The 21268-nt window shown below is 41.6% G+C and overlaps 1 protein-coding gene across 7 annotated transcripts in view; it reads left to right on the forward strand.

The window, feature by feature from the left end:
* The window catches only part of mtcl1 (microtubule crosslinking factor 1), an 83348-nt gene that overhangs the window by 26800 nt on the left and 35280 nt on the right, over positions 1–21268 (forward strand). For 5 of the 7 annotated variants that reach the window (XM_086272080.1, XM_086272083.1, XM_086272084.1 and 2 more), the window contains exons 4-6: positions 11483–11542; positions 12178–13566; positions 19240–19380. In XM_086272080.1, coding sequence (XP_086128206.1) covers positions 11483–11542; positions 12178–13566; positions 19240–19380 — 1590 coding nt within the window. The remainder of the gene's footprint in view (positions 1–11482; positions 11543–12177; positions 13567–19239; positions 19381–21268) is intronic. The other 2 variants (XM_086272082.1, XM_086272081.1) reach the window with 1 other exon arrangement.

The raw sequence follows: 21268 nt of genomic DNA on the forward strand, positions 1-21268 counted from the left end.
ACATGCCCCATAAAAGCTCTTTTGTGCTTCTCTTTATTGCATGTTGGGTCTCAGACAGAGGTCAGGGACGGCTTAGTGGAGAGCAATATGGGAGTGACCCTTCGCTGCTCACGCGCGACCTCCTGCAGACACTCATCCACAAACATTTACTCACACACACACTCAGGTAGGCATATTGTATTCCTGCTGCCTTGCAGGATTTTGCAGGATATATATATATATATTTATATATATATATAAGCTCAGCGATTCTCTGCGCGATCAACCTCTCACATGTTTAAGCTGGGGGAGATTTCACTTGTCATGTTTGCATAGTAAGCTAACGATTAATAAGACGATGTCAGAGGAATTGGTGCACAAATTATCATCACTCACAGATCAGTGCTGTCGCTCTCTATACACAGTTCGCACGATTGCAAAGTGAAAGCAAAAAAACAAGTGCAAATTCAAACGCGACTTCAATATGTCACATATTGACAGTGGCTCACCGATGCCAATGACATAATTACCCAGCTACATTTCTGAAAGAATGCAAAAGCATTGACATATATTTTTCCTACAATAGCCCGACGGGCAGGGATATATTCTCAGCAGCATAAGGAGAATCATGTGCTAACAGCTGTCTAAATGACTCGGCTAAAGTTAGTAGCATGCTTGCTTTTTTTTATCTGCTTCCACTTGTCTTTGCACTAGGATGATGTCGGCGTAAATGTGCAGTCATATTCGTCGTGTTCCCACTAGTGCTTTCAGGTTAATCTCGTTGAAATGACCTTAACGCCACAACACGGCAAATCTCTGTTAACGAGCTACCGCCGATCGCTCCGTGCATGGGGCTAGACGGCCAACACGTTAACGAGCTAACTGCGCTAGCACACTAGTTCACACACGTGTAATTGAGCATTGCATGGCACATCCAACATACTGTTTTACTTTAGTCCATGACTAGGTCTATGTTGCAAGGAGAGCTTAACTTCTGTCTTGCTAGCTTGCCCTGCGCTCTTCCTTCTGACTATGCTGTCTGTGTTGAGCGCTCAGTGGATCTGCGCAGGACAGTGCAGCCTAGGCGGAGTAGTCAAACACAGATTCACTGAGCGCTCAACACAGACAGCATCGTCAGAAGGAAAATTGATAAAATAAATTACAAATGTTGTATTGTTCGATACATATGCGTACCGAACCGAAAGCACTGTATCGAACGACTCAATATCGATACGAATATCGTTGCACCCCTAATATATATATATATATATATATATATATATATATATATATATATATATATATATACATATACATACACTCTGCAAGTCAGCATAGGTTGCTACAGCTACCGGTGGTTACTCCTTTGAGAATTCCTGGCCTGTTCTTTCTTTTCCCGTCTACATGCTGCTGTAGGACCTGGAAATCTCTGGTGGGCATCCAGGAATAGCAGCACTGTTGATGCTTCATGCAGATCGCCTGATCTTTTCTTTTTTATATATTTTAATTTGTCTGCAACATTGAAAGTCCTGTGTTTTTGCTGGAACATGCATCAGAGAATTCCAGTCATTTTAATGGTCTATCCATCCAAATTCTTCCACTTGTCTAATTCAGGGTCGCAGGGGGGCAGGAGCCTATTCCAGCTGCCATAGGGTGCAGGGTACACCCTACAGAGGTTTCATCTCCATCCCAGGGCTAACACATTCACAGTTGCAGGGGTTTGAACCTAGGACCTTCTTGTCATAGTGCTAACCACTACACCACTGTGTCCCCCCCAGGTTACTGTTACTAAAAAATTGATTTCTAGTTTGTAAAATGAACCACAATAGAAATATTTTTAATTCCTTCTGTAGGTGCTCTATTTGGTGTTTTTGTTGGGTGTTGGAATCTATTAACTTCTCTAAATATATAACTTTACATACTGTGTAAAGCAAACAAACCAACATCCTGACAAAGATTGGAAATACTCTGAACACTTTGCCACTGAAAAATATTAGAAAAAGACGACCGAAATCACACAGAGCTGGTTTCAAGTGTTTTGAGCTGAAGAAGATTGGGTAATGCTGCAAAATAAAATAATAATGTGTGTGTGTGTGTGTGTGTGTGTGGGGGGGGGGGGTCATTAAGACTCGGATACAATGAGTCTATCATATTTCTTATAGAAAGAATAAATAGAAATGAATATATGTCGTAAGTTTGCAACAAAAATAAAAATTCTGTACAAAAATCACACAAGAGGGACGTGATGGTAACAACAAGTCAGAGGAAGAAGCTGTTCGTTCTCCTTTTACCTCTCTCTCAAAGAAAACATCTGACTGTACCTGTGAAAAGCGAGAGTGCATTCACCAGAAATGCTGCCTATTTTTTTTTGTCTGGTTTGTTTGATAATGGGCAAGTTACAGTTTATCAGCGTTTTGACTGAAAACATCTGTGTCTGTGGCCAAACATGGTACTGAGTAAAGAACAAACCAAACAGTAAGATGCAAAACCTGAACGTTAAGCCTCCAAAATGCTAAAAAGCTTTGCAGGGCTGAGGGGACCCATATGGAAAAGAAATAGTAAAAACTTATATGTGATTACTCATGAAAGTGGCCACTTTCTCATTACTTTCATATATTGTTTTAGTAAGTATCCAAAACATACAAGTTTCATTATATAATTTTTCAAGGGATCTTATATCTGTTTTCACTCTTATATGCTTTTCATACAAGTTTCACACAAGACAGATACAAACTTTATAAGATTTATATATATCTTTTCCATATGGGGAACCGCAGGGTTTGATGATACTTTTCAGTGAATTTGTCACCGTGAAGTGGCAACCTCTGAGGATGCAACAATAAAGGCAACACAGAAGGTGGCATTAACTGGCAGCTCCCCGAATGGCAGTTTGCTTGAAAAATGAGTCAGTGCCCACAGACTTCTCCAAATTTAGAGCAGAAATTTCAAAACTAGCTTGTTCTCTGCAGATAATTTCGTCCTTTGTGACAATTGTACATGGGGTGAATTTTTATATGACTCACCCATTTAAAGCATTTGAAATTATACATGATTACGGATTTAATGCTTTGAGAGACAAGTGGATGGTGTCACTGCAGCTTACCAGAGCATTGCCAGGTCTCAGCTAACCTGAGTCACTGAACTGGACCTCTGCACTGTGTTTGTAGTTTTGGCACCTTCTGGAGAAATGTTCATCATTTAATAGTCCCAAAAATGGCTAACCAAGTTAGCCTATAACTTGGCACACCACCCTGAAACTCAAGGTTCACTCTTGCTACACCTGTTTCATATAGTCAATCTAGTTCACTACAAGCAATTACTTTAATAACACACAAATAAATTTGTTTCATTGCTTTAAAAAGCATCATTGAGTACAGTTTTAAAGTCTTAGCTGATGGTTTTACTTACACCAGCGCCATCCTTTGGCCCAAAACATGCCCACTTGGAATTTTACCAGCTTTATAACGGCAGTTGTGTGCATTTTCTTCCACCTGCCTCTCCTAAGCTCTGCTCCTGCATTCAGGCTATAAAGACCTCTGAGGTGGATCAAAATCTCTGGACAGCTACTGATGTTAAGACAAAGGGGAGATGGAGATGCTTGAAGCTGTTTACAAGATCACATCCGCTGGGGGTGCCCTGACATTGGAACGACCTCAGAGTGCTGCATGAAGCCTGTCTTACTGCCGATTATACGGACAGACCAGCAACCGCCACAAACGCAGTCGCAGCCACAGACGCACCAGGATGCCCAGACAAAAAGCACAAAAACAGGCACCCACACAATAACACGCTGTATGGATGTCTCGACAACGCATGCGTGTGCAGACGAGCACACACGTGCATCATATTGGAAGCCCACTCTGCTAGATTGCTTTAATTCATTTAGCTTTGATTGGTGAAAGGTTTTTTTTTTTTTCTCCTCAAAATATCACCGCTGCTCCTGTTTGCAGCAACTTCACTGTAGCCTCGAGGAGGAATGGGTGGCGGTGCACCATTTTCAGCAGCAAATTGAATTTCAGTGGGTTGCATGGTGCGTATTTGGCTGATGGAGCATATCTAGAAGCTGTATATTTAGACTAATGCAGGTGCTGCAAGTCACAGATTGATTACCGGTTTAAAAATAAAACAGCTGTGTGCATCATGAAGTAGCAGGAGCAGCAACAGAAAACACTTGTGCATCAGAATAATGTCCTTGGATGGGGTGAAAAAAATTAAATCAAGTGACAAAAAGAGAGGGCGTCTGACACTTAAATATATTCAGACAAGTGTGTGTGCGTGTGCTGTATTAATTAATTTATTGAAACGGATTACAGTCCAGATTGAGGGCTCATTCATCCAGATCTCCGTAATATAATCTGCCTCTAAACATTTCATAGCGACTTATCTCTCTGAGCTCTCCCGCCGGGTGAGCGATATTTATTCTGTTGTGTCGGAGTCTTAGCTGCCTCTGTCAGGGCTGAGAAGGGGTTTATCTGCATCCAGCGGCAGTCGCAGCTGCGTTTGTGCTCCGTTACCACCCCCTTCCCTGCCAGCCCCTCCATCCCGCCCCCCTCTTTCGCTGGTCACACCACACTTCCTGTTAAATCCCATTACCACAGCCAGACGCCCCTCTCTGCAATGTGTTACGGTCTTTGAGCTAAATCATAAATAGGCCAAGCTGTTGAGTACAGATGCTGCTGAAAATACTCTCGCTGTGTTCCCATTTTTACTCATCCTCCACCCCCAAAATGTTTTTCTGTTTTTTTTCCCCCTTCCCACATTGGGATGTTTGGGGTGATGTCACTGTGTATGTCAGTCTGCACTTGTTCCAAAAATGCCCGAGTGTATTACGCAAACAGGCGTGTCAGAATACTCCATATTGTTGTGCTCCAACACTTGTTCCAAGACTGTAGTGAGACTGCAGCAGCAACATGAAAAATGAAATTTTCTCAGGGAAATTGAGTTGTCAGGATTTTGCCCCACATCTAAAAAAAAAAAAAAAAAAAAAAGATATCGCCAACTTGTGATGCATTTTTAATTCTAAACAAATGCTATAAACACTTGTTGAACATAAACACTGTCGCACACAACTTCTGGGATACAACACAGACGGTAGCAGTTGATCGTTTCTTTATTTTCGAGGGTTATCGTTAGTTCCCAGTGTGATACCATTTTTCATTTTTAATGAGAGAGGAGCATAGACTGTGTAAAAGAATTGCCTTAGCCACAGTGATGCAACTCATTGGTTTTCAGCCTCTTGACCCTCAGCTGAAGAAAGTTTAGTAAACTGTAGGCATTAACTATACATTCAAGGACACAAATAAATATGAGATACAAGTAAAACACCAGGATTTCACTCATTAAAACTGAAAATACAACTTCTTGGATGGTCTGTACCACACAACAAGCTAAAATATTCATATTACACCGATGATTTGACATGTTAGTTTGGAGCCAGCACTATGTAAGCATTCGCTAATTGTGAAACCAGTTAGAACGAGTGGTTGTTGTTAAATTTGCAAGTTCAAAGTTGTGGAAGCCTGTTTCTCCACCTGCAAAAAACCAGGGGTCAGTCCTGGGAGGATATTTATGGAATAACTTCAACACTATTCTTATAATGTTAATGCCAGACATCATCTGGCTAATAAGAATTTGGTGAAATGTGAACATACTAACCCGTCCAACCACCAATTTAACATATCAAACTGAAACACTCAAACCCTACATAACTGTTTATCATAGTTTTATTTATTTTTTTATACTGTTTTAATTTGGTTGTACCTACATGGGCATTGTAAAGCACCGTGTGTACTTTGTTCTCGAAAAACACTATATTAATGAACCTTACTTAGTTACTTAATCCAGCAGACTAGTGCGCTGTCTCAGCTGGGGCTATCAAAAAAGCCACAGATAAAGATGGCTGCATCCCAAGACGACTCTATTCACCAATCAAAACATTCTAGAGCAAATTCTGATGATGGGAATTTTTAGAATTTGTCGACTAAAATTTAAAGAAATGTCTCGGGACTTGCTGGATTGTACAGTCCAGTGTACCGACTCACTGAGGGTTTATAAGAGTGGAGATGTTATTTTTCAAAAATCAGCTTTTTGTGTCTTCTCTTTTTAAGAACCTGTCGCCCAAACTCCTCCCTGACATCCTTAAAGTGTCACCTCTAAATTCCTGCCCCTCATATCTTGTGCTAAACCTTATCCTAACTCTGTCATCTTCAAATAAATCAAATCAAAGTTTTATCTGACCTCAAACTGCCAAAACAAATCCTAAATCTCATCTTAGTGCTCATTTATAATCCTTACCCAAGTGAAGCCTTTAAAAGAGATTGAGAGGCTACATTGACCTCACTTTGATGATCTAAACTCAAGGTGCTTCTCAAAGATAGAACGGCCCACTATGAGCACACACATATATAACTTTAGTTGCCACATACATTTCAGATGTCATTCAGGGGTGATTTATGTGGAGCTGGAGTAAAGTAAGGAAATGTGGAAGAAAGAAAGAAGCAAGAAGGGAGTAAAACGGGATTAGGGAGTCCAGGAGGGAGGTACATGAGAAGGCCAGTGAAATACAGACTGGCAGTCAGTCAGTCAGGGCCTGCAGCGACTGCTTCACTCGGTCCCACCAGAGTAACGACTGTGTAACTACAATCTGCTAATCCTGCAGGCTGGCAGAGGTCCAAGTAAAAACCAGCAGCACCAGTAATGCAGCCAGTTCTCACACCAGCTGGATCTGCCTGCCAGACTGCATGCTGCTCCTGCGTGACTGCATGACTGACTCTCACTAACCCGAGCTAACCGGCTGTTCAGAGCACCACACGTGGATGATGATGATGATGATGGGGGAACCTGTGTGCATGTTTGTGCTTTTGAGCGTGCAGGAGGACGAATGTGTGTTGAAGTGGAAGAAAAGCAATCACACAGAGGATGTGAAAATGTGGCAGAGCTTTCAGGAGGCACAATTAATCTCAGTGGTTGAATCAAATTTTAAAAAGTAGAGCAACAGTCATTCACACTATCAGGGAGCAGTAAAAGGTCTTTTAGAGGTGCAGATAATTATTTCCATTATGGAATAACGTGGTGATTATTGGAGCTAAATATTTGGTCTTTGCCGGTCCACGTATCCCACACCAGGTGGGGAATGATTACTGCCTCAGGTGGAGGAGTTTAACTATCTTGGAGAAGTATTGTTGTTCATTTCATGTTATTGATCCTTAATAACTGGAAAATTTCAGCAGGGAACTTTGAGTTAGCGTGATGCTGTAGTGTGGTCGGGATATTGTCTGGTGACGGGTTGTGATTAAAGTTTGAAATCAGCAGGTGTGGAGAAAGAAGTGTTTGCCAGATCTCCGCAGCTTGAAGCTTTATTAGTGATTATTTGCATAACACACCTGAATCTCAGTTCAAAAGGTCTCCACACACCATAAAATTGCCCTGTCCACGTACAGATCTGTGATATGAGTTTTAACACGATTTTTATTTTTATTTTTTAACACAAAGTTTTTGCACGCTCGAATTTTAAAGTGACTACAAAAACATATCAATAGCTGCACTGGCGTTATTTTGAGGATTTGGTAATTTCAGAAGAAGCAACATCAATTTGTCAATTGTAGCGTCGGATTTATGGAACCATGAGTGGAGTGCCAAGTTATCAGTTAAAGTTAGAAATGGGATTGAAAATGGCCTTCATTTATAGGACACTTGGTTAACAAACTGCTCCTATAAACTATACAGGTGCAATGCATTGATACTGATACCTGCTGATGGCTTTGAAGCAACATATAAATAAAATATTACAATTTAATTCACCAAACTTCTGTGTCTATGAGCATGGCTCGCAGTGTCAGATAACTACAATAAAACAACAGTTATAGCCAAGAGGTCAGCTACCTGCCTAGTGGGAACCTACTTGCCAGTAAAAACAGCCATGCCTTTAATAATTCAAAATTTAAGCTGTAATAAAATTCAAATGGGTATTTTATTAGAAGGAAATCAACCTTTATAGTTTTCATGAAGGAAAGAATTAACGAAAAATGTTTATTTATGCTCTAAAGTTGTACTTCAGTGTTGTCTTCTTTCAGCCCTGAAGTTTCCCGCTTCTATGACCCACTTGAAGCCAAAAAACTAACAGCTCAAAAAAAACCAAACCCTGTTACTTCAGTTTTCGTCATTAGATTAGAAGAATAACAATGCCATACAGATATCTGACGTTTAAATGACTACTCACTGTTAATGTATGTAATATAAGGTCTGTTTGTGCAGTTATATTTGCAAGCGAATCGCAGATGAGTGTCTTTGAGTTACTTGATCACGTTGTTGTTTCTCTGACTCTCACATTGGCTTGTGTGTAGAATAAACGGGGATCCCTGACAATGGCAGTCTGAGGAGCTTTGTACAAGATGCTGTCTAATCCGCTGTCTCCCCAGAGAGATTAGCCCCGTCACCAGGGTGGGGAATTAAACCACGGCTGGTGTTGGAGAGACCCTAAAAACAAAGCTGAAGTGAGACCCGAGGGGCTGTGGGGGTGCAGATGCACAATTTTGATGCAGCTGATCAATAAATAAAGTAAACTATGAATCTGTCAGTAATTGTTGTATTTAAAGAAAATGGATTTCTGAGAAACATTGAGGTCTGGTTGTAGGGAAAGATCAGAAGAGGTGTAGTTTCCTTCAAGGGCAAACTGTCATCTTCAGTCATTTTGACATTTAGCTTTTTCCAGTGTCTAAAAAAATCAGTTTGACAAATTAAATTTAGGGACATATTTAAGAAATCTGTCTTTTTTCCGAGGGAAACCCAGACAGTTGGTGCCACAGTTCGATCAAACAATCAGATCTTGTAAAGGCAGCAGGCCAAGGTTACTCAGCCTATAGAGAAAATGTTTTTTTTTTGGGAGAACAGCAGCTCGGAGGTCAAAATGGACTGAGACTGTGGAGAGAGCAACGGGAGCAGATAAAGAAACATGTTGATAAAGGGAATCGTACAGCAGTTAGGAAATGAAACAAAACTATAAAGCTCTTTTGAGCAGCAACAGAGAAATGTGTCTCATCTGTGCCCTGCTTGAACTTCTCTGCACGCAAACCTTATAAAATAAAATAAAGTTTCAAATCAAAACAGTATTTTCATTCAAATTTGTCACGGAAAGCAGCAGACACAGACGTCTCTCTGTAACCGTTGCCGCCTACAGTTTGGTTATGCTCATTTTTGCGCCACCGTTTCTAAGCGGGCGCTCCCTTCCTGTCGCCGAGCCAGCGACTGAGTCAAGGTCCGTTCTTGCTCTGGGCAAAACAGGTTCTCCCTCACACTTTCCATCCGTCTGGCCATGAATGATTCACACTGTCCTTCTGGTCTGTTTAGGATGGCAACAGAGCTTCTGCAGGGAAGAATCTGCTGTATGCCAAGTGAAATGAGAGTGAGTGAGTGTGTGCTGAAAGAGGAGTAGCCAACACTGATTCTGCTCATTGAGCTATTGCACATCTTTGGTGGGCAGGACAAAAAAATCAGTTTCGTTCAATTCAAATGACATGTTCATCCCACCAGTGAACATCCCTCGTGCACCTTTCAATCTCTGCTACGTGATTCGACATGAATATGCGATTGGTTAATTTTAGGTTAATGCAATGGTTTGCAAGCTTTGGTGCTTCAAACCACTAAAGGTTGGATTTTGATCAGCAGTGGATGAGTGGAGCTAACAGACCATCTCACTCAAGCTTGCAATCAGAGTAAAGCAAAAACAGTTTTCCCAAAAAATGAATAAGAGGAAGCAATATGCTTAAAAACTCTTGTTGCAGTCGACTGCAGTGAGTGACTGTGCTGCTGCTTAGCTCGACCCCAGTGCAGTATTTTTCATCAGTGACCTGCAGTGGTTTATATCAGACAATTGGCACCATATAATGTATATATACAATATGTGCCTTTCTGAAGACTAAGGAGTATTAAAATTGTTGTGACAACATGTCACATTTACAGTTGTGGTCAAAAGGTCAAAAATCTGGAGCATGACTATCGTGGGCTTTAATCGTCTTTTAAACACCTTTAATTACTTTAAAATTAAAGATGTTTAGCACTTCAGCACTTTGCGAGACACTTGATGTCTTTTAAATGTGCTAAATAAAGATGACTTGACTTGAAAACAAGATACGGGTGCACAACTTTTGAATTTATTTTGGATTTTCTCTAATCCGCACACGGTTAAAAGTATACATACAGGCTCAAATATACACATACGTACACCTCCGCTGACACAATAGTCCTGGAACATATTCGAAATATGTAATAATCTATTTGATGAGAGACTTTAAGATGCTCGAGTTGGTTTAAAAAAACCCATGAAGACGTTTCACCTCTCATCCGAGAAATCGCTTTCTTTCCGAGCTCCTTAGACTACCATGACCTGGATGACAAGAACCTACACAGAGATGTGTGATTATGACTGTGACATCAGAAATATTAATATCAAGTTATGCTTCCTAGAAAGGAAGCCATCCGTAGCCCAACTGATCATCAAACCTTTAAATAACCCTGCCGGGGCAGCAGTCTGCTCCTGGAAAAGGCTCTGCATTTATAGACGGGGATTTCTTCCTCCCTTTCTCTCTCTCGCTTCTCCTCCTCCTCTCCCTTTCCCCCTCTCTGTGATAATTTATCTTGCCCCAGTCTGATAGAGCTGTAGCTGATGTAAGAAAGTGACTTGATAAAAAATGAATGATTTTATTAGTCAGTAAGACTAAGCTGGCGTGTAGAAGGCCCTGTTTTATCCAGGCTTTGCGTGCGATGCCTACTGTTGTATTAGCTACAGGACAGATTTCCCCACTGGACGGGCAGATGCTTTCCCCTCCGAGCGTCGTGGATGCACCATGTGTCACTGAATCTGAGCCGGGATAAGACGTCTGTCACACTGAGCTATGAATGGGATCTAAAGCACCCTGGTGCATCATACATGACAGACATTAAACCGCCTTTATCTGAATTCTCAAGTTTTCTGAGTTGAATAAAAAGCAGAATCGTCTCAAGGGGCATTTTAGTTTATTCATATAAATCATATATATTGTCTGTTCAATCTGCCGCTCCATTCAACCACAGAAAGAGTGACATGCTAGCCAGATGTTAGCCTTGGATGCAGGCTATTACCAGGACAGTCTCTGACAGTAATTATGTCATGATGTGCAATGTGATCTAAAGTAAACACTTCCTTATTAGATCTAGCTTTGACCTGATGATGCCAATGTTATATAACACATGCAGATAGATTAATGCGCTTCTTTTTTCCAGAGTCTTCTTCACATTAGGGAGTTGGCATACACATTAGCAAACGCCATCATCATGATTGTCTATATAAACACTGGCATCGTGATTTATGGAAATATCAATAGAGCTGCAGAGATCCTCCCTAATAGCCTTCTTATGTCTTTATCACTCTGCTTTAATGTTGGCATGTTTTAAAAATTTCTTTCCTTTTGTGCAGCAGTGAAGAAGTTTGTTTCTGATGAGGCGTTTCTTCTGTTTTGCTCTTTTACAGACTGCACTGAGGCGACGAGGTAGCAGGGAAACATTTAAAGACAAAAAATCCACAAGTCAGGTAAATAAGAAAAAGATGTCAGTGTTACTCACTCTGCAGAAAGAGAATAAGGCACTTTTTTCAACCCTTTACAGGCGTGGATTAGCAGATTTAAAGAGAAAAGCAGCTTTGATAAAATTAAAGAAAAAAACACATCCTGAAGGTGGAAACAAAGAAATCACAACAAGAGGAAAGAAAATAGAAAAATAAGTGTGAAGTCAAAAGTTTAAAATGAGAAACCGTAAGTGAAGATAACAGGAAAACAACCAGGCTGCAACATTTAAGCTGAGCCTTCGGCAGAACATTTACTGTAGCCCACTTACTGCTTTTATCCAGTTCAATAAATGTACTGTTGCCTTCTGGGCTAAATTATGTATCGCAGTGATTTCCAACCTTTTTTTCAGTCTGTGTTTAGTCATTTTGGTACATTTTGTAGTCATACGTCCATTTGAAGGCAGTAAAAGTTACGAAAACCGCAATAGAATAGAATAAGATAAAATAGAATAACATACTATACAACACGAATAAAAATAAAATGCTCTGTTATAGTAGGAAAAAATTGCTCTTGGACTGGATTGGAACTTTTATTGGATGTTTTTAGACAATAACAAAAGTATGAGACGACAGCAGCTTTACTGTCATTTTTATTGCATTAGGAGGACAGTGCGGACCTCAGGTGCCAGCTGCAGTTTGCCAAAGAGGAGTCCGGCCTCATGAGGAAAAAGATGGCCAAGCTCGGCCGTGAAAAGGATGAACTTGAGCAGGAGCTGCAAAAGTACAAATCAGTTTACGGGGACGTGGACAGTCCCCTTCCCCTGGCGGAGTGCTCTGGCGGCGGCCCTCACACCACTCGAGAAGCCGAGCTACGATTGCGTCTCAAGCTGGTGGAGGAGGAGGCTAACATTCTGGGCAGAAAGATTGTGGAGCTGGAGGTGGAGAACCGCAGCTTAAGAGCGGAGAATGAAGACATTCGCTGTCAGTATGAAAGAGACTGCTTTGGGCGCGAGCCTTTCTCCAGCATGCCCTCGTCTCCATATGGCGGCGATGCGCTGGAGTCGGCCAGTGAGCTTCGTCGCCATCTCCAGTTTGTCGAGGAGGAGGCTGAGCTGTTGCGCCGCTCCATCTCAGAGATTGAGGACCACAATAGGCAGCTTACGTCTGAACTCAATCGCTTCAAATTTGGTCCAAGCAGCACCTCTGGGGCCGTTGGTGAAGAAGGCAGTGAGGGGGTACTGTTTAAACCCGGGAACGGGGGCACGGGTAATGGCTCCAGTAGTGGGATGTTGATGGAGGAGCTTAAATCAGCCAGGATGCAGATCAACGAGCTGAGCGGAAAGGTGATGAAGCTGCAATATGAGAACCGTGTCCTCATGTCTAATGTCCAGCGCTGTGACCTGGCTGCACACTTGGGCCTGCGAACCGGCAGCCCTCGAGACAGCGATGCGGAGAGTGATGCGGGCCGGCGAGAAGCTGCGGAGGATGAGGAAGCAGGGCGACTTCTCCTCCTCCAACCGAAGAGAGAAGGACCTATTGGAGGTGAGAGTGACTCTGAAGATCTGTTTGAGAAAACAGCGACCACCTCGGGGTTTGGAAGCATCAAACCATCAGATGGCAGCGAGCTCAGTGCCACTGAACTGGCCAATCGTAGAAGGGAAGAGCGGGAGTCATTCGCTAATGTGAAGCGAGAGGCAGAAAGGCTCGGGAAGACAGTGGACCGTTTGATCACGGACACTGACAGCCTGATCTTTGAGGGCAGGCTCCTGGTGACGACAGGAGAGAGCCTCGAAGGCGGGGCAGCCTCTGGATCCAAACCAGACACTCAAGTCCTGGACACCATTAACACCCGCATGAAGGCTTTCCGCACTGAGCTGCACATCTTTATGGAGAAGCTGGACCACATAGGGGAGGGGCTGAGAGAAAGGACAGATGATCTGTCACCCATGCCAAACCTCACAGAGTCCAGCAGCTTCCTGTCCACCGTCACCTCCATGTCTCGTGACTCTCCCATTGGCACGTTTGGCAGAGACCTGGTGACCGACTTCCAGGTAAGTTCAATGGATAGCCTTCTTCTGACCTTTTCAATGCCTTTCTGTACTGTAAGGTGACATGTTTTGGTACACAGAGATGTTCTTTTCACTTTTGTTTGTCCAAAAAGAAAAATGTCTCGTGTTCTATAAAAATTGTGAATAAGAACATCAATTAGCATTAAATCTCCTGATTATTCCAGACAATCTTAAGCTTATGAGAAGCAGATATCAAGGCTTCGTTAACTTGAAAAGCAGTAGGAAACATTAAATTGTCCAAAAAATGACTTTAACTAGCAGGCAAAATTAAGATGGGTACGAGTATACCCAGTGGTATATTGTAAATGTGAGAATTCATTTAGGTTTGAGTTAAATGTCCCTAAGTGTGCATTCATTAGTACACATTTATGGCCAAAATAAACTAAATGAGAGTCCAAGTCAGCAGAAAAAGCATCTCTAATTAAAGGTGCAGCTCTAATTGGCGGCTCATCTTTAGCAGGACACACACTGCACAGCCGTGCCTGTCAAAAGGAATCTCATTAAAGAAAAACGGCGTGAAGGATGGGTTCGGACTTTTTCATTGTCTATCTTCATATAATGCTCGTATGTTGAGTTATGAGAGTGAAGGCCCAATATAATCTTTCAACTCCAATGTAAGAAATGAGGGGTAAAATGTAGGAAAAGTTCCTGTTCTGTGTAAAAATCTGCTTATGAAACTGCGCATGAAAACTTTGGGGAGTTCTGCTGCCGCTGTGGCTGCTTCATATTCTCGGCTCAAGGCTAAATGAGCTGCCACCAGCGTACCACACAGGATGGGTCGTAGAGAAGACACTTTTACATTCACTATCTTGGGTGCATAAGTATGTTCATACTGACAAGTGAGACTGCATGAAGTGCTCTAAAAGTACGTGGCTAGTACTCATGACCGGCATAAAGCTTTGTGTGGAACTCTCGCGTTGGTCGCCACGGTTGCATATTTGGAAAAAGAGAGAATCTTCAAATATTTATCAGACAAACCGAGGACATGTGGGGTTTCAGAAAGGAGATGACAGTGCCAGCTAGTCATTGTTTAATATTTGTGTGTCAAATTGTTTCCTTCACCATAGAAGAATTTAATATTAATTCTTATGTGAAGCTCGACAAGTTGCAAACATTCACAAGACATGACGCTAGACGACAGTTGTGGTCAGAGTTCTCTCTTGTCATTTCCAGTAAGTGCAGAACTTTGTTAAACCCTGTCAACATTCATACAGTGCATCACGTGTCTGCCTAGTAAACTATGCACAGTGTATATATAGTTTATATACTAACTAGGGGAACTATAGTGTCCAATTTGGGGAAACAGTGTCTCTCTCTAATTGCATTAAAGTACTATTTGAGTACTTTTAACTGGTTGAAAAAATGTCTTACGAAGACCCAGTACAGACTAAATTTGATAACGTTGATTCCTGAAGCTTTTTGCATAGAGTGAGTAATGGATGTTATATTTTTGTAGTGTGGTTTGGGTTAGTGCAGGTTTAAAATGGTAGTAAACGGGAGGTAGGGAAAGCAAAAGCCTTCATCTGCTATCTTTGGGTATTTATCTTGTTGATTTTCAGTATCATTGAATCCTCCGGCCTGTTTACATTTAGTTTTGAAATATGTCTTGGAAGGTCAGATCATAAGTGGGCAGTGGTTAGTACCAGTGTAGATGTAGATGAGACGCTTTGTGATATGATAGCTTTTGTGTTTTGGCTAGGCCACAAATCTATTGGCGTATTAATTCTAATGCGTCCTTCAACATTTTCCAAGGCAGAAATTAGGTTCCCCGCTAATTTCAATAGTTGGAACAGTTCGTTTAGCATTTTATTTTCTATGCTAGGACTTGCAACACAAATTGGGCACCTGATTGGTGTACAGGGACCTTTAACCTCTAGTGCCAGTATTCACAAAGTGTAGGCCAATGACAGCCTTTGCTTGGTGCATCAAGATAGGAAATAATGAGCTTCGTGTCATACTACACCAATTCAAAACAAGATTAAGAGAATTTGAACTGTTCTGTTTTATATGTCATAGCACTCTAATCCTTGGTACCTGAATACAGTTGATGTAAATAAATGCCATAGGTAATGAATAAAAAATATAAAACTGTAAAAGAATTGTAATTACAACCATAAACCACCACTCTGGAATGATTTGTTACAAGTAGAGTGAGGGGAGTTTTCGCAAATGTTAGGCAAATATGTAAACCACTACACTGCAGCTCTTGGCTCCCTAAATTGGACCTCCGTCCTTGACAACCTGTTTATGACTTGGACAGTAATAAAACACCTGAGAGGCACATGATAAACAAATGCCCAAGATGGATTTTAAAACAAAGTGTAAACAGGCTCTCTAATTCTTTAGATTAAACACGAGATATCAAAAGTTACCTAAGAGACAATGAGCTTGTTGCAGACAGACGTTTGGCAGTTAAATGCTTTGAAGCATCTCAACTGGTCAACCAGCAACAAGGAAACTGAGCTAAGGGTTAGATAAACTGGAAAAGATCCGAACCGTAAGCTTTAAAGGAAGATTGAGATTGAGGGCCTTAATAAACCTCCAGGGCTTTAGTAACACACAGCGTCAGGCCCCACACTCACCCCAGCTCGACCACACTGGCACCACCGCCACCCCTCCCCAGACCCACTGCCACCACCATTGCTTCCTGCTGCTGCTGTTGCTGCTGCTTTCACATCTGCATCTTCATGCACATCCTCATAGCCAGAAGCCCTGCCTGCCTGCCTGCCTCCCTCTCCATGCACTCACTGTCTGCAGCTGCCCTGCTTTCAGTCAGCCAAGGCCAAAGGAGAGTGGCTGGCTTAAGAGGGTGCTTGAAAGGGTGCTTGGTGTGAATGGAGTAAGTACTAAAGGAGTTTAGCAGCTTCTTCCACTTGGCCCGACTTTCTTGACACTACAAATTGCCGCATGAAGTTCAGTTGGTATTTTTCTCTTTATAGCTCCGCTGCACGATACTATCATTACTGTGACTCATTATGACACAAAAATGGTGTAGCTGTTATGTTTGCACAACATATCATCACGCATACACAGACACACGTGGGATTGGATACTCCATGGTGTTGTCAAGGAGACGAACCATAAAAATGTGTGCACTCACTAAAATAACCTGTGCTAGACCAAAAAAAGAGTCTGAAACGTTGTTGCATGGCAGTGTGAGTTGCCTGTGGAAGAACCTCGCTGGCTGGCATCCTGCTTTCTGTCCTTGTTTTATCGCGTCCTTGTTTTATAGTGTAAATCAACATGTCAACATACAGTGTACTCTACCAAAGCAGGTTCATTATTCCTGTGCTGCATGATCAGGCCGACATCTTGGATGTCATTTCTAATTAGCCAGACTGTCGTATGGAATAAAACAATCAGCTCTTTAAACATCTCTCCCTTGAAGAACCCACTGTGCTTTGTAGAGATAATAGAGTGAAGCTGCCTCCATACTCATTCTGTCCAAGGACTTGTTTCTGCTTTGCTCCTCTGCCTGTAGGATTCACTTGTTAGTCTGGGTGAAGCTGGGTGGGTTAGTTAAAGCTAACCGCTGAACTAACAACCTTGACTTGTTCCAAAAAAAGAAAAGAAAAAAGCCTTCAAGCACTGAGAGCTGCTGAAGGTGGATTAAGCTTGAGAATGTAATTAATGTAGTTAATGTGTGTGTAATAAATTTAAATATGAAGCTCTTTATACAAGTGCATTCAGAAAGGAGTAAAAATAGGCATTTTCATGTAATTATTTTGTAATTTTTTTGTAATTCTACCTGAAAATTATCATTAAAACGTCTCTTTATGACTAAGTATGTTGTGTCAATAAGAAGCATATTTAATGAATTATACAATTTAAGACGTGTTCTCAATTAAAACATTCATATGTATAAATTCACCCTTAAAAACACTGATTTTTTTTCCTACATTTAAACTAACCATCTCGGTATTTTCTCATTCTCAGATTTCTCTCAGTTATAATTATGACAATTTATCTATTTGAAAATATTTTTATCAACGTGATTTCCAAATTCCAAAAATGGCTCGGCAGTACTGAAATTTTGTAATAACATTGTGATAATGAAACCTCAATTATATTGAGAGCAAAACACTTAAAATGAAAAATGCAGGTTTTGTGATTATGGGAGTTTTATGATATTAAAATGTTATAATAAAAACAACAGCTTAGTTTGAATATATTCTTGTAATAATGACAAAAACCTCATATACTTATTTATGAGGTTCTGAAGAAGTTGTTCTTAACTTAGAAGATAGTTTCTGAATGATTCTCAAACACTCATGGAAAATATTGTCAACATTGCAAGATATAGAAAGAAAAACTATAAGAAATTAGAGCACATCCTGCATTAGGATCGCAACAGCTGTAACACCAATTATATCTCACACTGCAGCCATTTAAAATATTAAATGTTAAATATTCTCTAAACTTATTTGATATATAGAATAAAATGCATTAAAAGAGAGAGACTCTGTGACAGAGGCGTAAAGAGGGAAAAGGACCATGGGCCCCCTGGTGCCCCTTATTCAGTAATCATAAGATGGATCCCATCTATCTTTTGACCCCAGCTACCTATTTATTAAACTTTTGGGGACAACAATTTACAATGTTGCTGCATTTTTGCATTGACAAAACCCAAACAGACAAACACACATGACAAAATTCCCAAAGCTGCATTCGGGGGATTTCCTGCTAAAGTTTCGTTGGCAACGCTAAATTTTCGAAAGACGACACAGACTCACAAGGTGGAAACAATAAAAGTCGCTCTGTTGTAGCATATAAACTTACCATTGTTTTTTTTTCTTTGATAAATACCTTACCTCTTTGGTATGATGACTTAACTGCTTGCTAGTAGCAATATTACACTCAAAGAAATGTGTGAGCACTGCTACAAAGGAGGCAACTAGCATGTTGCTTCAAAAGCTTGACCGAAGCCTCCAATGACTTCAGTGTATTTTCAATGCTGTACTGTCTGAAAACAATGTGCATCATACAGGCTCAAGATGCAACTTCCCTTTAGTTTACTGCTTCTACGACACACACGGCTGTGCACGGGCATGTGTTGAAAACCTTTAGCGTGCTAGCTCTGCAGTTTGGCGCGGTATCTCTCAGCTGTTGGTTTGGACTCATGTATCCCTCATTGCATGCGCTTCATAACAAGTGTTTTGCATTCTTTTCCTCCCCGATTCCCTCTCTTTGTTCCTCTTTGTGTTCCCGCCAGATGTTTCAGCCCATGATTTTGTTCATCCTCATTCTCGTTCTCTTCTCATCTCTCTCATACGCCGTCATCTTTAAGTTGGTCTTCCTCTTTGCGCTCTTCTTCGTACTGTAGTCCGTTTGTTCTTCTCCACATCGTGTAGTCTGTTAGTTGATTATTACCCCCCCCCCTCGGCTTATCTTCTTTACCCATTTTCTGTTTTTGTTTTTCTCTGCCCGCTTTCTCGTCCCCCTCACACTGTTTGGTGTCTTCTGTCTTTGTTGTCCACAACCCACCTCACACATCTTTCCCTCTCCAATACCACCATCACCACCACCACCTGCACCCCGTATCCCGCACCTGTCACCCATCTCCCTAATCCCTTACACCCACCATCCACACTACCCCCCACCCCCTTTCCCCTCCCTTCCCTCTCCTTCCCTCTCCCCACCCCACGACACTCACAGTCCGGTCAGAGGGATGAGCTGGAGTGGCGTCTAGGACAGGAGCGAGGCGTGGAGCCCCAGAGCCAGGGTGGGGGCCAGGCCCAGAGCAGGGGAGCCACTGGACTCACTAGGTACCACAGGCCCCTGGCTTTAAAAGTAGAGGTCAGTGCCTCCTCCATCTCCCTTCTGCTAAGTCTGAACCATAAATCTGGACAGTTTTTCTTTTTCTTTTTTTTTTTGACCTGAACACTGTTTTTATATTACTCCATTGCCAACTGATTCAAATGCTCCGCAGGGTGAATAACTGTCAAGTGCAGCTCTGCAGGATGAATGTAAACTCCAAACAGCAACTCCAAAACTAACTCAAACATTTAGATCTCAACATATTGATATGTGCAAAGCTTTGAGACATCCTATTTACATATTTTATTTCCTCTCCTGAGAGTTGCAGCTCTCTATCTCCAGATTTTTCTAGCGCTAACCTGACACAGGTATTTAAGATACAATGAGTGCGGAGCTTACCTTTGAAATGGAAGTGATCTGTGCATGCCAGCTGATGATATCTGTTCTGTTACACCTGTGACATTGTTTGGTGATAGTCAGGGGTTTACAGTTTGGAGTTGATTTTTGGAGTTGACTCAAGTTGAACACTTAGGTACAGGTACAGGTCAAATGTAACGTTCGATTTCACAGATTACTTATAAATTAAAGAAAAAAAGCATAAGTTATGTTGATCCCTAACAAAGGCATCTTACATTACATCCAAATACACTCCAAATTTGGCTGATTGTAAATGACAGTGGGTTAAATTTGAACTGTCCAGAAGGCCTCTAAGTCCAGCATGTCTAGTGACACTCCAGCCACGGTCACTTCTTGATGAACACGATGTCACTTCATCCACTCGCTCTACTTCCACACTAAAATCCACTCCCACGGCTACTGATGTTCAATTTATTTTATTTCTCCTTTGGTTTCACATTTTCGTCTTTCTTTGAAAATTTGTATCACCCCTGGAAGTAGGTTTGATTACCGATAAAAGTTCAAAGGAGCTTGAAAACATTTTGCTCATTCATTGCAGCAGATTTGCTGATCCTGTATGCATCTGCGGGTGGGCGGGCAGTTTGTTGCTCTTTTAAACAGCAGCCGTGTACAACTGCAGTACATTAGGATGACTTGTTAGGCCTGTGTGTGTATTTAGTGTATTATAGCTGAATCTGCAGGCAGTGCACTCTGCAACGATGCCCTCTGGCTCTGGTTCATCACTACCAGTATTACTTTCGTGATTCAGCATATTTAATGTATGTAAAAGTGCAGCTGACACAGGGGAACCACAATACCCACACCCCTCCCCTCACACACACAGAAGATCAAAGACCTGAGCGCTACCAGCACACATCATCTCAGATCTGGTAGCTCGTTCGGTGACTCGGCTGATTAATAAACTGGCTGTGTAATCGCAGGACACCGTGATTCATAATCGCTGCCTCATGTTTGTGCTCATAGAGAAATTGCCGGTTGTTATGTAATGCAGAGCACTGGCAGCAGCGACAGCGATGTGACACACAACTATTACAGTTACAGTTATAGCACATTCGTGTGGATTTCTTTTTATCCCCGCGCTCTCTGCTGCAGTATAATCTGCGAGGTGCAGTGAATGAATAGGGAAAGCAGCTTGGATATGGCAGGATTAGCAGTGCACTGTTGGCCTGTGTGATTTGCATTTGACATTGGGCTGACAGGGAGGCGATCCAGGGTCAGTACACGCTGAACAGCTCAACTCGCTGTTGGAGGGTACAGTATAGTCCCAGCAAAGGATAGAGAAGAGAAATCGCATTATAAATTGCTGGAATTTCCAAATTGTCAGTCTGCAGTTTGGGGTATTTTTAGAGGGAAAGATGCGGATGTCTTATGAAAGAGCTGAAGACCGAAGACAAATCATCACATTCAAAACCATAAACATGGACATATCATTTCCCTAAGAGCATTTTTATCTCACTTGTAGTTAAACAAATTTTGCCAATTCCTTTTGCAGTTGGCATGTAATATTTTA

This window comes from Aulonocara sp. 'chitande type north' Nkhata Bay, linkage group LG18 (genome assembly GCF_057382095.1).
Source record: "Aulonocara sp. 'chitande type north' Nkhata Bay isolate Kocher_YH1m ecotype deep benthic linkage group LG18, A_spYH_male_GT1.1, whole genome shotgun sequence".
NCBI lineage: Eukaryota > Metazoa > Chordata > Actinopteri > Cichliformes > Cichlidae > Aulonocara > Aulonocara sp. 'chitande type north' Nkhata Bay.